This window comes from Elgaria multicarinata, chromosome 10 (assembly GCF_023053635.1).
Source record: "Elgaria multicarinata webbii isolate HBS135686 ecotype San Diego chromosome 10, rElgMul1.1.pri, whole genome shotgun sequence".
Taxonomy (NCBI): domain Eukaryota; kingdom Metazoa; phylum Chordata; class Lepidosauria; order Squamata; family Anguidae; genus Elgaria; species Elgaria multicarinata.
Window position 1 is genome coordinate 13,929,450 of NC_086180.1, and position 13,230 is coordinate 13,942,679.

A 13,230-nucleotide genomic window follows, 5' to 3' on the forward strand; every position below is an offset into this window, starting at 1 on the left:
GCAGTCAATTTATTTAAATCGGATGTTGCAGGAAAGGGGTGGGGCCAGGGGAAAGGGGTGGGGCCATCGAGGGATCCCTGGAGACCTGGAGGAATATAGGTAGCGTGACCAGATTCAGAAGAGGGCAGGGCTCCTGCAGCATTAACTGTTGTGATGAAGAGGGGATTTCACCAGGGGCTTCATCCCACCTCCTGAAATTCCCTTTTCTAGACAACTGTTAAAGATACAGTCCTCCTTTCCATATGGTCACCCTACCATTACCCCTCTCCTCTGTGTAGTTCCCCATCCCAGCCACCCACCCTCTGTGCATGTCTGAACATGCCCATAATCTTTTGTTTTGTTTTTAAAACATAGGAATGGGCAATTTTCTCTAAAGATCAGCTATCAACAGTACTTCTCTGAACCAGAAATGTTCACTGTCCAAGCCTTATCAACACAGGTAATACGAAGGACAGCTGTGACTTGTAAATATTTTTTTAGAAATTTGAAGGCAAAAATGTGTCTGTCTTCAATATTCTTGGACTCTCCTACTTTCTAGAATCAGCACTGTTTTTTCTCTCTCCAGATCCAGTTTTAGGCTTCTGAACTAAGCCTCTTCCTTTCCCTTTGGAAGAAACGTGCACGATAGTTGCTGGTCGTTATCAATAACCTCACCATGTGTTATTTCTAGCATACCCAGCCCAAGATACGACCGGCCCGATTCTGAAAAGGAGACCTTGAACTTCTGGTTTCAACTGTCTAACTGAAGAGGTTGATGCATCCCTCTTTGCAAGGCATAGCGCAGGATGAAGCGTTTAGAGTTCCTTTGTTTTTGTTGTTGTTGTTTATTCGTTCAGTCGTTTCCGACTCTTCGTGACTTCATGGACCAGCCCACGCCAGAGCTTTCTGTCGGCTGTCGCCACCCCTAGCTCCCCCAAGGTCAAGTCTGTCACCTCCAGAATATCATCCATCCATCTTGCCCTTGGTCGGCCCCTCTTCCTTTTGCCTTCCACTTTCCCTAGCATCAGCCTCTTCTCCAGGGTATCCTGTCTTCTCATTCTGTGGCCAAAGTACTTCAGTTTTGCCTTTAATACCATTCCCTCAAGTAGCAGTCTGGCTTTATTTCCTGGAGTATGGACTGGTTTGATCTTCTTGCAGTCCACGGCACTCTCAGCATTTTCCTCCAACACCACAGTTCAAAAGCATCTATCTTCCTTCGCTCAGCTTTCCTTATGGTCCAGCTCTCGCAGCTATAGGTTACTACGGGGAATACCATTACTTTAACTATGAGAGTTCCTTTAAGTTGTGCCATTTAGTAGTCCCTTAGACTTCAAGGCTTGTAGCATGTTGCTTTAAGTTTGTATCAGATAGGACAGCAACCAGCTGAAATGATGGCGCCTGTTAGCAGTGGTGTAGTGGATTCAGGGCTCACAGGAATGCAACAACGAAACTTTTTTATTAGCAGGGAAGCTGACGCCACCAGCCTCAGAATTCCCTGATCCGTCTGAGCTTAGCTGAAATTCTCACATTAGCTGGGGGAACGTTGTTGTTGTTGTTTGCAATATTTATATACCGCTCAATTATCTAACACAGATTCTAATGTGGTGAACACAGATATAAACAGTAAAAGAAAGAAGATTAAAAAAGCAAATTAAAATTGTTCATTTTCAAAACAAAGGAACCAGAAAAACAGTGGCTAGTCAGTTGAGGAAGGCTTCTTGAAACTGTTGTTTTCAGGAGGCGCCGGAAGCCGCCTAGTGTTGGCTCCTGCCTGACCTCCAGGGGCAGGGAGTTCCACAGAGAAGGGGCCACTACACTAAAGGCTCTTCTCCTGCTGGATTCCAACCGGGCCATAGGTCCACGTGGAACTACTAGGAACATGCCCTCCAACGACCTCAGTGAACAGTCAGGTTGGTAAAGGAAAAGGCACTCTTTCAGGTATCCCCAGCAACAATATATTGTTCCCCCTTGTAATGCCAACTATTTTTCAGGGACTTAGGGCTCTTCTACACCAAGCAGGGTATTGCACTATAAAAGTGGTATATAAAAGGCAGGAGCCACACCAAGCAGGATATAGTGGTATGGAAGCAGTATACGGTGGTCTGTGTCAATGGGCCCCAACAGTTGTCAGTGCACTTCAATACCGCTATAAAGCAGTAATGTGGCTCCTGCCTTTTATATACCGCTTTTATAGTGGAATATCCTGCTTGGTGTAGATGTACCCATAGTCTTCAATGGGCAGTTAAGATCCATTTGCTTTACAAAAGACCTTCTCCTGGTGGAGATGGAAACGGCCAGAACTGGTTTGATGAGACGGATCAACACAGCTTCCTGTATTTGGGGAATGGCCGTGGGGACCGTCACGATGAGTGCCCATACTTCACCACTGACCATTGCATCACTTGTTTGCTACATATAAATTTGTACGGCTCGTTCTCGATACCAGGCACACTGTTTAGATGGGAAATACTGAAACGGATTAATGTTCACTGATGGAAATGTGGATATCTTCAGCGTCAAAATAACGCTGGTCATCCCTTTACAAATGGGATGGACAGCTCATTCTCTTGCGGGGTGGAGGAGGCCTCACCTATCACCCCTTTGGTCTCTTCCTTTCTATTCGCTCCAACAGAATTAGTTTTCAATCCAAACAAGCAGGTCCATTTTGCCCCCCACCCCCCACCCCCCGCATCCGGTGGCTATAAGAATAAATGCAAACTGAGCTTAGGTGTGCTTATTTGCATATGCTGCCACAATCCACACAGGCCATGAAACTGAGCTGTTGTTGATGCAGCTGCGTTTGGGAGTTTTATCTTAAAGCAGAGAATATCCATGGCACCATTGACGGCCCCGTCTTTCTATTTCAGGCCCCCTATGTGCTAAAGAACGAAGCCCTGTTGGTTGACAGAGGGGGAAACGGAGCCATAACCAACCTCTTGCTTGATATTCGAGACAACGATAATCCCTGGGATGTGATGGTAGCCATTTTAGATCCTCCACGCCATGGGCGGCTGGCCAAGCTCCTTGGGGACATACCATCAGTGATGCGCACCTTTCAGCTTGATGACCTTTCGGGGGGCCTTGTGCATTACCTTCACGATGGATCCAGCAGTTTAGAAGACATGATGGTCCTGCAAGTGAGCGACGGGTATCACTTTCAAAACATACTCTTCCACATCAGGATTGCCCCAAAGGTCAGTGCTATGATGTACATTCCCCCAAATGTACCTACATGTTTACTCAGAAGTGAATCCTATTAATTTCTATGAAGCTTGCTCCCATGTAAGTATGCATAGGACGGCCATCTTAAAAGGGTCTAACAGATGTTCTTATCCTCGGGGAATCCTGGGAACTGTACTTTTGCCTGTTAAGGGGTCTCTGATAGAATGTTTTCAGCTTCCTTACCACACTACAATTCCCAGGTGTGCCAGTTAAAACTGATGAAAACATCTTTATATGTAGAAAGCTAGCATGCCAGGGAGAATGGCTGTAGCCTGCCTAGTCCTTAAACATCTAGCTTTCTTTCTGAAGGGAATTTTGGATATGAAGGAGCCCACACCTGCAGTCTGAAATACAACTCAGACATAGCTGGAGCTCACTACCACAAGATGTAGTGATGGCCACCAATTTGGATGGCTTGAAAAGGGGGTGGGATAAATTCCTGATAAATTCCTGATAGCGAAGGCTATCAATTTATTTATTACACTTATATACCACCCCCATAGCCAGGGCTCTCTGGGCGGTTTACAGAAATTCTAAAATTAAGATAAAAACGAGTATACAAAATTTAAAATTCTAAAACACAGAACATACACACATAAAGCATTAAAAACCATTTTAAAAAAACCTAAACGTGTGGGTGATTAAGATGTGCCGCCATATGCCTGGGCAAAGAGGAAAGTCTTAATCTGACACCGGAAAGATAGCAGTGTTGGTGCCAGGCAAGCCTCGTCAGGGAGATCATTCCACAGTCTGGGGGCCACCACCGAAAAGGCCCTGTCCCTCATTGCCACACTCCGAGCCTCTCTCGGAGTAGGCACCCGGAGGAGGACCTTAGATGTTGAACGTAGTGACCGGGTATATTCACGCCGGGAGAGGCGTTCCGTCAGGTATTGTGGTCCCAAGCCGTGTAAGGCTTTATAGGTCAAAACCAGCACCTTGAATTGGGCTCAGAAACATACAGGCAGCCAGTGCAAGCGGACCAGAGCAGGTGTTATATGGTCAAACCTTCCGGTTCCCGAAATCAATCTGGCCGCTGCATTTTGCACAAGCTGCAGTTTCTGAACTGTCTTCAAAGGCAGCCCTACGTAGAGGGCATTACAGTAATCTAACTTGGAGATTACCAGAGCATGGACAACTGAAGCCAGGTTATCCCTGTCCAGATAGGGGCGTAGCTGGGCCACCAACCAGAGTTTGTAAAAGGCACTCCGTGCCACTGAGGTCACCTGAGCCTCAAGTGACAATGATGGATCTAAAAGAATGGCTACTAGCCCTGATGGTTGTGTGCTATCTCCAGTATCCAAGACAGTAAGCCTGTGTTCCCCAGTTGCTGGGGAACATGGGTGGGAGGCTGCTGTTGTACCATGTCCTGCTTGTTCCTCCCTGGCCGATGGCTGGTTGGCCACTGTGTGAACAGAGTTCTGGACTAGATGGACCTTGTCCTCCTTTCCATACGGTCACCCTAGACATGCATTGTATGATCTTAGAATGGAACAGAAACCCATGAAAAAGGGTGCAAAGGTGTGTAAGTGTGTGTGGTGTTGGCATCAGTGGCGGTAGGGAACCCCAACCCCACGGCATGCACAGCTGGTGTTGGTTTGTCATAACTTGTCAGCTGAACTTTGTGGTTTGCCAGGGCAAAAAATAAAAATAAGTCAGTGCAAGGTGTGGCTCAGCTTTCATTGTCTGCCAAACCCTGAAGTTGAAAAGCCCTTGCACGTGGAAGAGGCATGGCTTGTTCTCACTCCGGCTCTCTATATATTTGTAAAGCACTTAAAATATAGTACAGAGAGGTTCTCGTTTCATTTGGGCATGCTGGGACACAGCAGTATTTATTTATTTATAATTTCTTTAAAGTGTTTTTTATCCTGCTCCACAGCCAAAGAGGTCCTTGGAGCATAGAATCGTAGACCAGGAGAGTTGGAAGGGGCTTATAAGGCCATTGAATCCAACCCCCTGCTCAATGCAGGAATCCACCCTAAAGCATCCCTGACAGATGGTTGTCCAGCTGCCTCTTGAAGGCCTCTAGTGTGGGAGAGCCCACAACCTCCCTAGGTAACTGATTCCATTGTTGTACTGCTCTAACAGGAAGTTTTTCCTGATGTCCAGCTGGAATCTGGCTTCCTATAACTTGGTTCACAAACACACTAAGCCATAATGTTTAGCTCGAAATGCTTAACCACCATGGCTTAGCGTGTTGTCTGAACAGGCTCACTGTTTTATTTTTCATTCCCCGTCAAAAGAAAACATTACCAGCATTGAATTTTTAGTGGCATGGCTTTATTGGGCCATGGTTTGTTGGCTTTTAATGACTGGAGGGTCCTCCAAATATTGGTTAGGATTCATTCAGTCTAGTCCAAAGTGATTCAAAGACTGCCACTGCAGGGATATCCCTGAGAGAAAAAAATGCTCCCTGCATTTCCCCTGATCCCTTCCTGTGCTGCCTGATTGTAAACTATGGCACTGAGTTACCCAGCAACAACTTAGGAGAAATGGTACCTTCCTTTTCCTTCAACCCTTCCTGTGCTCCTTAGTTGTATATTATGGCACTGTTTGACACAAAGGCCCCATTCAGAAGACACCTTAAACCATGGCTTAAATCGTGGTGGTTAAGCCAGAAAGCCTTATTCACCATGGTTAAAGCCATGGTTTAAGGTGTCTTCTGAACATGGCCTGGCTTTCTGGCTTAACCACTGTGATTAAAGCCATGGTTTAAGGTGTCTTCTGAACACGGCCTGGTTTTCTGGCTTAACCACTGTGATTAAAGCCATGGTTTAAGGTGTCTTCTGAACACGGCCTGGCTTTCTGGCTTAACCACTGTGATTAAAGCCATGGTTTAAGGTGTCTTCTGAACACGGCCTGGCTTTCTGGCTTAACCACTGTGATTAAAGCCATGGTTTAAGGTGTCTTCTGAACATGGCCTGGCTTTCTGGCTTAACCACTGTGATTAAAGCCATGGTTTAAGGTGTCTTCTGAAAACGGCCTGGCTTTCTGCCTTAACCATCATGGTTAAAGCCATGGTTTAAGGTGTCTTCTGAACACGGCCTGGTTTTCTGGCTTAACCACCGTGATTAAAGCCGTGGTTTAAGGTGTCTTCTGAACACGGCCTGGTTTTCTGGCTTAACCACCGGGATTAAAGCCATGGTTTAAGGTGTCTTCTGAACACGGCCTGGCTTTCTGGCTTAACCACTGTGATTAAAGCCATGGTTTAAGGTGTCTTCTGAACATGGCCTGGCTTTCTGGCTTAACCACTGTGATTAAAGCCATGGTTTAAGGTGTCTTCTGAAAACGGCCTGGCTTTCTGCCTTAACCATCATGGTTAAAGCCATGGTTTAAGGTGTCTTCTGAACACGGCCTGGTTTTCTGGCTTAACCACCGTGATTAAAGCCGTGGTTTAAGGTGTCTTCTGAACACGGCCTGGTTTTCTGGCTTAACCACCGGGATTAAAGCCGTGGTTTAAGGTGTCTTCTGAACACGGCCTGGTTTTCTGGCTTAACCACCGTGATTAAAACTGTGGTTTAAGGTGTCTTCTGAACGGGGCCAGTGACTGTGCATTGCTGGGGTATGTTAAGGAAAATGATACTTGCCTTTTCCCTGGACCCTTCCAGTGATCCCTGATCGGGTATTATGGCACTGAGTGCGAACACTGCCATCTGGTCGTCCCCTACAAGACAACTAAAGTGATGCTTGATTCTACGAAATTGCTGAAAACATTATTTCCCCCACCCCCACCTTACCCCTCCTGTTGATCGTGCAGGTTTGGTAACAAACAATGATGAAGGTGAATTGCTGGGTATAATTTGCTTTATTAGCCAATTTCACACTCTCTTGTCTCATTATTTTCCCGAGTCCCACTTTGCAACAGTTTGCAAAAAGAGTACAAGAGGAGCTGCCAGTGCGAGAGAGACGTGGAAAACCCCCGGGAGGATTTAGTGTGAGGTAGGGCTGGCAGAGAGGCAGCTCTGTGCCTTAGCCTAATTATCACCTTTCCACAACAGCCTTGGGTGACAAATCAGATGCCAGCTTTTTTTCTGGAGAAGCCGAGTCTAGACATACATAAAAGAAGATTTCTGTCTTCTTCCCCAACCCCCCATCCCAAAATTGTTATGGATGCTGGTATAACCGTTGCTGGAGGGTTTTTTTCTTACCCGCACGCCTAATCTGAGAACATGAGGCTTATTAGAATGAATGACGGAACCATTGCTGGGTGTTACATCCCGATCTGAAAGGACGTTTGTAGAATCTCAGCAAAATTGGCTTAAAACTAATACCCTTAAAATAAAGAGAGAGAGAAAAGAATAAGAATTTCGAACTGTATAGACATGTTACAATCAAGGCAATAGCAAAAAAAAACATCAACAGAGCTGAGATAATCCTAATCTATGTCAGATGTGTTCTGGCAGCTGCAGAAAATGTTCTCTGCTGTTTGAGTCTGAAAGCGATGCAGTTGTTAAAGATCCCATGTTAAAGATTGCAGCAAGGAGGGGCCATAGTTCAGTGTGATAGAGCACATGATTTGCATGTCGAAGGTCCCGGGTTTGATCTCCGGTTTCTCCAGGTAGATGGAGGAAAAGAATCCCATCTGAAACCCTGGAGAGCTGCTGCTGCCAGTCAGTGTCAACAATACTGGACTAGATGGGACCAATGGTCTGACTCAGTATAAGGCAGCTTCATATGTTGCTATGCTCCATTTCCGTGTTCTTATCAAGCCGCATGCAGTTCTGGCATCTTGGGGCATTCTTCTGAGGAGACAATCATGTAATCTCTCTTCCACCCACTCACACAAAATATGAACCGGCAAAGTAGCCCTGAGCATGTGCAGAGTGCCTTTCCATTCTAAAAGGAGCATTCCTTCTACCATTCTCTCTAACACCCTTAATATTCTATCTCAGAGGAACCTTTGGAGAGAATGTAGGGGTGGGGTGACCATATGGAAAAGGAGGACAGGGATTCTGTATCTTTAACTGTTGTATAGAAAAGGGAATGTCAGCAGGTGTCATTTGTATGCATGCTGCACCGGGTAAAATTCGCTCATCACAACAGCAAAAGCTGCAGGAGTCATACTAGAGTGACCAGATACAGAAGAGGGTAGGGCTCCTGCAGCTTTAACTGTTGTGATGAAGAGCGAATTTCACCAGGTGCTGCATGCATACAAATGACACCTGCTGAAATTCCCTTTTCTTTGCAATGGTTAAAGAAACAGGAGCCCGGTCCATCTTTCCATATGGTCACCCTATGTAGGGGAAGCCATTCTGAAAACTGGAACATTTCCTTGGCTTTTTTATTTATTTCATATATATTTTAGGAATATTTCTTGATTATTAAGCAAAGCAATTTTTTGATCCTATATGCTTCTAGGATTTTGAGACAAATCAGCTATCTCTGATTTCATCCTTGCCGTAATAGTTCTGGTAATCTCGTTCGCTCCCTGTGAAACGTCTGTTCCATTACCCTGAAGTGTGGTGGATTTTTTTCCACATAGAGAACTTTTCAGTGTAGTTTGAGGATAGACTGCCCATGAGTGCATTGGTACTACCATCCCACCCGCTCCCTCCAGATGTGTTGGAATGATGGGAGTTGTAGTCCAACACATCTGGAGAGCACCAGGATGGGGAAGCCTGCTTTAAAGAAATCCCTGAGAAGGTCCTGCTGAGATTATTAGCCTTCTCCAGGAATTCAACATGCAATAAAATAATTGCAAAGATAATAATGAATAGGGCTGTGTGCTGTAATGGATTAATCTGTATCACTGAGCCACAGAAATTGCAGTCGCTGATTAAAATTTGCTCTGCCATGTTCCTCTACCCATTAATCAGTGGCCAGGAGCCAAGTGAGAGAGAGAGACCGAGCAATGATGCCATTACATCTGGGACTCTGGAAAGGCTTGCTGCTACTGCTGCATTTCAGCCTGCTGTTCAGCCTGCATTTAGATGTTTGTCCTCAGCTTCATAACCAGCACAGAGATTGCTTTAAGGCAAAATTCCCCGTTGCATCTGAATTAGGGAACCCCTGGTTATTACGCAGGTTTGTTAACTAACATTAAACCAGAATTCCCTGGTTCGGATATAACAATTGTGACCACACAAGCTGGGATAGTGGGGTGAGATACAGACTGGGACTCAAAAACCTGAAGGCAATTTTTAGAACGTCTTTATTTAGATAGATGCGGTTAGTGTCAATTAATTCACACTGTCCACGTTAGATTATTTTAAATGAGACACGTGAGCTCTGGCTTAATGCAAGCTAGAATCTTCGCACAGGAGTGTAATGGCAAATTCAGAAGTCTCTCTATGATAGTCACAGCCACACACCCTCGGCAAGGAGATTTCAGTGCAACACAGCACCAAAGCAGGTTAGCTCAGAGGGGACCCACCTCCAAAAAAACTGCAGGGTCGACAACCCAGTGCAATCCGCCAAGACTACACCCCTGGGTGTGTTCGATGGGAAGAGAGTAAGGGGAGACACAGGAGGAGCACATGGCCACAGGGTTCAGCCACCCCTTCAGAAACCCCGGTTCGTGAAGCCATGGACAAAGGTCAAAACATGCCCACCAGCAACATGGAGGAATTACAGTATGGAGCCAGTGCAGATGATACAGTCCTAGCCAACAATGCTCCATCATTATCCAGAAATGACAGAGCCAGTTCAGATGGTACAGACCACACAGGGAAACATTACATAACCGCTTCCCCAGTCCTCCATCACACACGGTTCCTCCTTTTGAGGTAGGTCCAAGTCTTACACTTCTGGTGCAGTGTGAAAAGTGTCCCATGAGCAGCACAGAGCTCCACACAGACGTGTTATTAGTGGGATGATAGATGAGTGTGGACCAACATTTCGCTATTAGCAGAAAGGACTGAACTGCTCCAGTTACTGTGTGGCAAGTGTTCTTTGTGCAGCTGTTTGCCAAGGGGATTGATTTTCTCTAGGAATGCATGAGGATTTTGTTTTTGCTTGCAAAACATGTGAGCCTCCCCCATCTGAAGTTCCAAATGTGATGTCTGCTTAAAAATATTCTCAAATTGTCGAATACATGCTCACATTGATCTCATTCCTGGTTCCCAGTTTGTTTTGTGTGAATTTCCTCAATAGACCGAATCAGCCCTGCTTTAGTCTATGGAGGAGATTTGCAGAAATCTCTTGTTCAATTGCTGCTCTGTTTGGGCAAATTTCATGTTCATACAGAGCAAGCAGCTTTTGCAAAAGCAAACAGGAATCAGGCATGAGGCAACATTTGGAGAATCCCAGTGACCTCAAACATCGCCTGTTCACCCATCCCGAGTTTCCTCCAAAACTGCTGGAAACAGGACACAAACTCACCGGAGTGTCTAAGATGGCGGAGGAAAGATTGTCCCATCCCAGAGGTGGAAAGGAATAACTTCAGCAGGATGTGACAGGCACCGCATGACATAATTGGAAGTGACCTTCCCATAATGTATGCTGTCTCCCAGCATGGGCAGTGTGGGGCATGGGATCAGGCCTAGGGCCTAGCTTTGTAGTAGGTTGTGTTAGGATCAGGCCTGGTCTCCCTGGTGTGTATCCTGAATCAGACTCACAGGCTGAAGAAGAGGACCAGCCAAGACTGGAAGCGGAGGAGGAAATTCCCCAAGACTCTCCAGGAGTCAAAGAGGAATTTCCCCAGGATCTTATCAAACAGGAGGCCCAGGCTCAGAGATCATTTATTTATTTATTTATTTATTTATATTACATTTATATTCTGCCCCATAGCTGAAGCTCTCTGGGCGGTTTACAAAAGTTAACAACAGTAAACATTAAAAAAGTATACAAAATTTAAAAATCATCAGAAACATAAAAACAACGGTATAAAAACACCAGTATCCATTTAAAAACAACACTTCTGGGGTCCATTAAAAAACAAACTTAGTGTTGTTCAATGCTGTTAAATGCCTGGGAGAAGAGAAAAGTCTTGACCATCCCTGGGAACTTAGTCTTTGTTGGAGGGGGATGGAGCACTGGAACTGACAGAATTTTAGGATATTTTAGTATGTTTTTAGGATGCTTTTAGGATGTTTTTAAACAGTGTATACCATGTTTTTAATCAGTATTTTATGTATTTTATGCTTCTTGTTGTTCTCCGCCTCGATCCAATCGGAGAGGCGTGTAAGAAATATATTATTATTATTATTAATTATTAATTATTGTTGTTGTTGTTATTATTATTATCCCAGAATCCACTGCAGAGTAAAGCAGGCGGAATTAAGTGGAGGTGGGAGGTGGTCTGCTAAGCCAACCACTTGCCAGAGGTTACAGCTTGAAGACCCTCTCTGCAAGAGTGGTTTGGTAAAAGCCTGTCGGGCATAACAGGACACTGTCCATTTAGTTGATAGGCAACTGCCTGGCTGTGTTAGCCTAATTAAGCTCAGAGGATAGCTCCCAACCTTCACACTCCCTTCAGGTGTGAAGAGAATTCCATTTACTGAATAAAGTTTTGCAGATCACACAGTAGAGAATTCCATTTACTGAATAAAGTTTTGCAGATTGCATGTCAGACCTATTTATTGTCTCACATCTCGGTAGGAGGGCTTGGAATCAAGAGAGGCTGTAACTAGGTAGGTGAGGTTCCAGCAGGCTAGAGGCAGAAAGTAGTCCCAAGTCAGAGATGCAATCAGAAGAGAAACTGATCGTGGAGTTGCTCGGACTGAAAAATACAGATGGAAGCATGAGTTTTATATAGGCAGCTTGGACCCCTATTGGTTCCGTAAGTCACATGATTCTGGCTGGACTGAAGAGCTGCAGTACTGGCTCTCGGCAGTAGGCGTTGCTGCAGCATAACAGCCCGAGGTAGTGTCTCAGTTAGGGAAATTTATTTTATTTATTTTATTTTATTACATTTATTAGGGTGACCATATGAAAAGTTGGACAGGGCTCCTGTATATTTAACAGCTGTATTGAAAAGGGAATTTCAGCAGGTGTCATTTGTATATATGGAGAACCTGGTGAAATTTCCTCTTCATCACCACAGTTAAAGCTGCAGGTGACCTGCCCTCTTTTCAATCTGGTCACTCAAGTATAGCTCCTGCAGCTTTAACTGTTGTGATGAAGAGGGAATTTCACCAGGTTCTCCATATACACAAATGGCACCTGCTGAAATTCCCTTTTCTATGCAACTGTTAAAGATACAGGAGCCCTGTCCTCCTTTTCATATGATCACCCTAAAATCATTTATATACCGCCCCATAGCCAAAGCTCTCTGGGCAATTTACAGAAATGTCCCTGTGGTGTGCGGAAAAAGGTGCATGGGCTCTTCCAGTTGAATCCCGGGTTTCCCAGCACTTGACAAGGTGGTAGGGAAGAATAATTGGGGTAGTGGTGGTTTGCTGGCTCAGGATTTCAATTTAACACCTAGTACTTGAAGAGTGCTAAAATGCCTACCCTTATTCTTATCTTTGAAATGTGCTTCTCGCCCACCAGTTGTTTATGGATCACTGAATGACTTTCGTTGCTTTCAGTCGCCTGTGGAGAGCCATGAAGTCCCCCGGCTAGTTACCAGCTCTGTGGTGTGGGTCCCAGAGGGAGGGATGCTGCAAATCACCAACAGAATTCTGCGAGCTGAGATGCCCGGGGTCAGTGATTCTGCAATCATCTATACGATTAGACACCAGCCACAATATGGTAAGTAGGAAGGTCGGAAACCTCACTGAGAGACTTTGCTATTCTGATGGAGATTAGGATTCCTTCGCTTGACGTTCCTAGAGCTGGTTTTGCTCAAGCAGGGACTTGCTGCACCGGCTTCGATTTTCGCTTTAGACAAAATTAAGTGGTGATTCAGAGATGTGCAGAAGGAGCTGAGAGATTTTCACCAACCTTGCTGAAGGTTGGTGATTGGAGGCCCTCAGGAGCCTCAAGGTGGGGCCTGGGAAACGCTTAGGGTGGGGAGTGAAGTGAGTGAGGCCTGCAGAGGGACCCTAAGACTCTACAGGCTGAATGAGCAGCTTCAATAGGTGGATAAGGCCCATGTGTTTTTAACCTGTTGGTACTTTTGTTATGGTTTTAATTTTTGTGAACCGCCCA

The 13,230-nt window shown here is 45.3% G+C and overlaps 1 protein-coding gene across 1 annotated transcript in view; it reads left to right on the forward strand.

Annotated features, from left to right (window-relative positions):
* Positions 1-13,230, forward strand: part of FRAS1 (Fraser extracellular matrix complex subunit 1) — a 355,924-nt gene that overhangs the window by 225,038 nt on the left and 117,656 nt on the right. Inside the window, exons 27-29 of the mRNA XM_063136077.1 lie at positions 355-439; positions 2,847-3,173; positions 12,669-12,831. Of these exons, the coding sequence (XP_062992147.1) occupies positions 355-439; positions 2,847-3,173; positions 12,669-12,831 (575 nt within the window). The remainder of the gene's footprint in view (positions 1-354; positions 440-2,846; positions 3,174-12,668; positions 12,832-13,230) is intronic.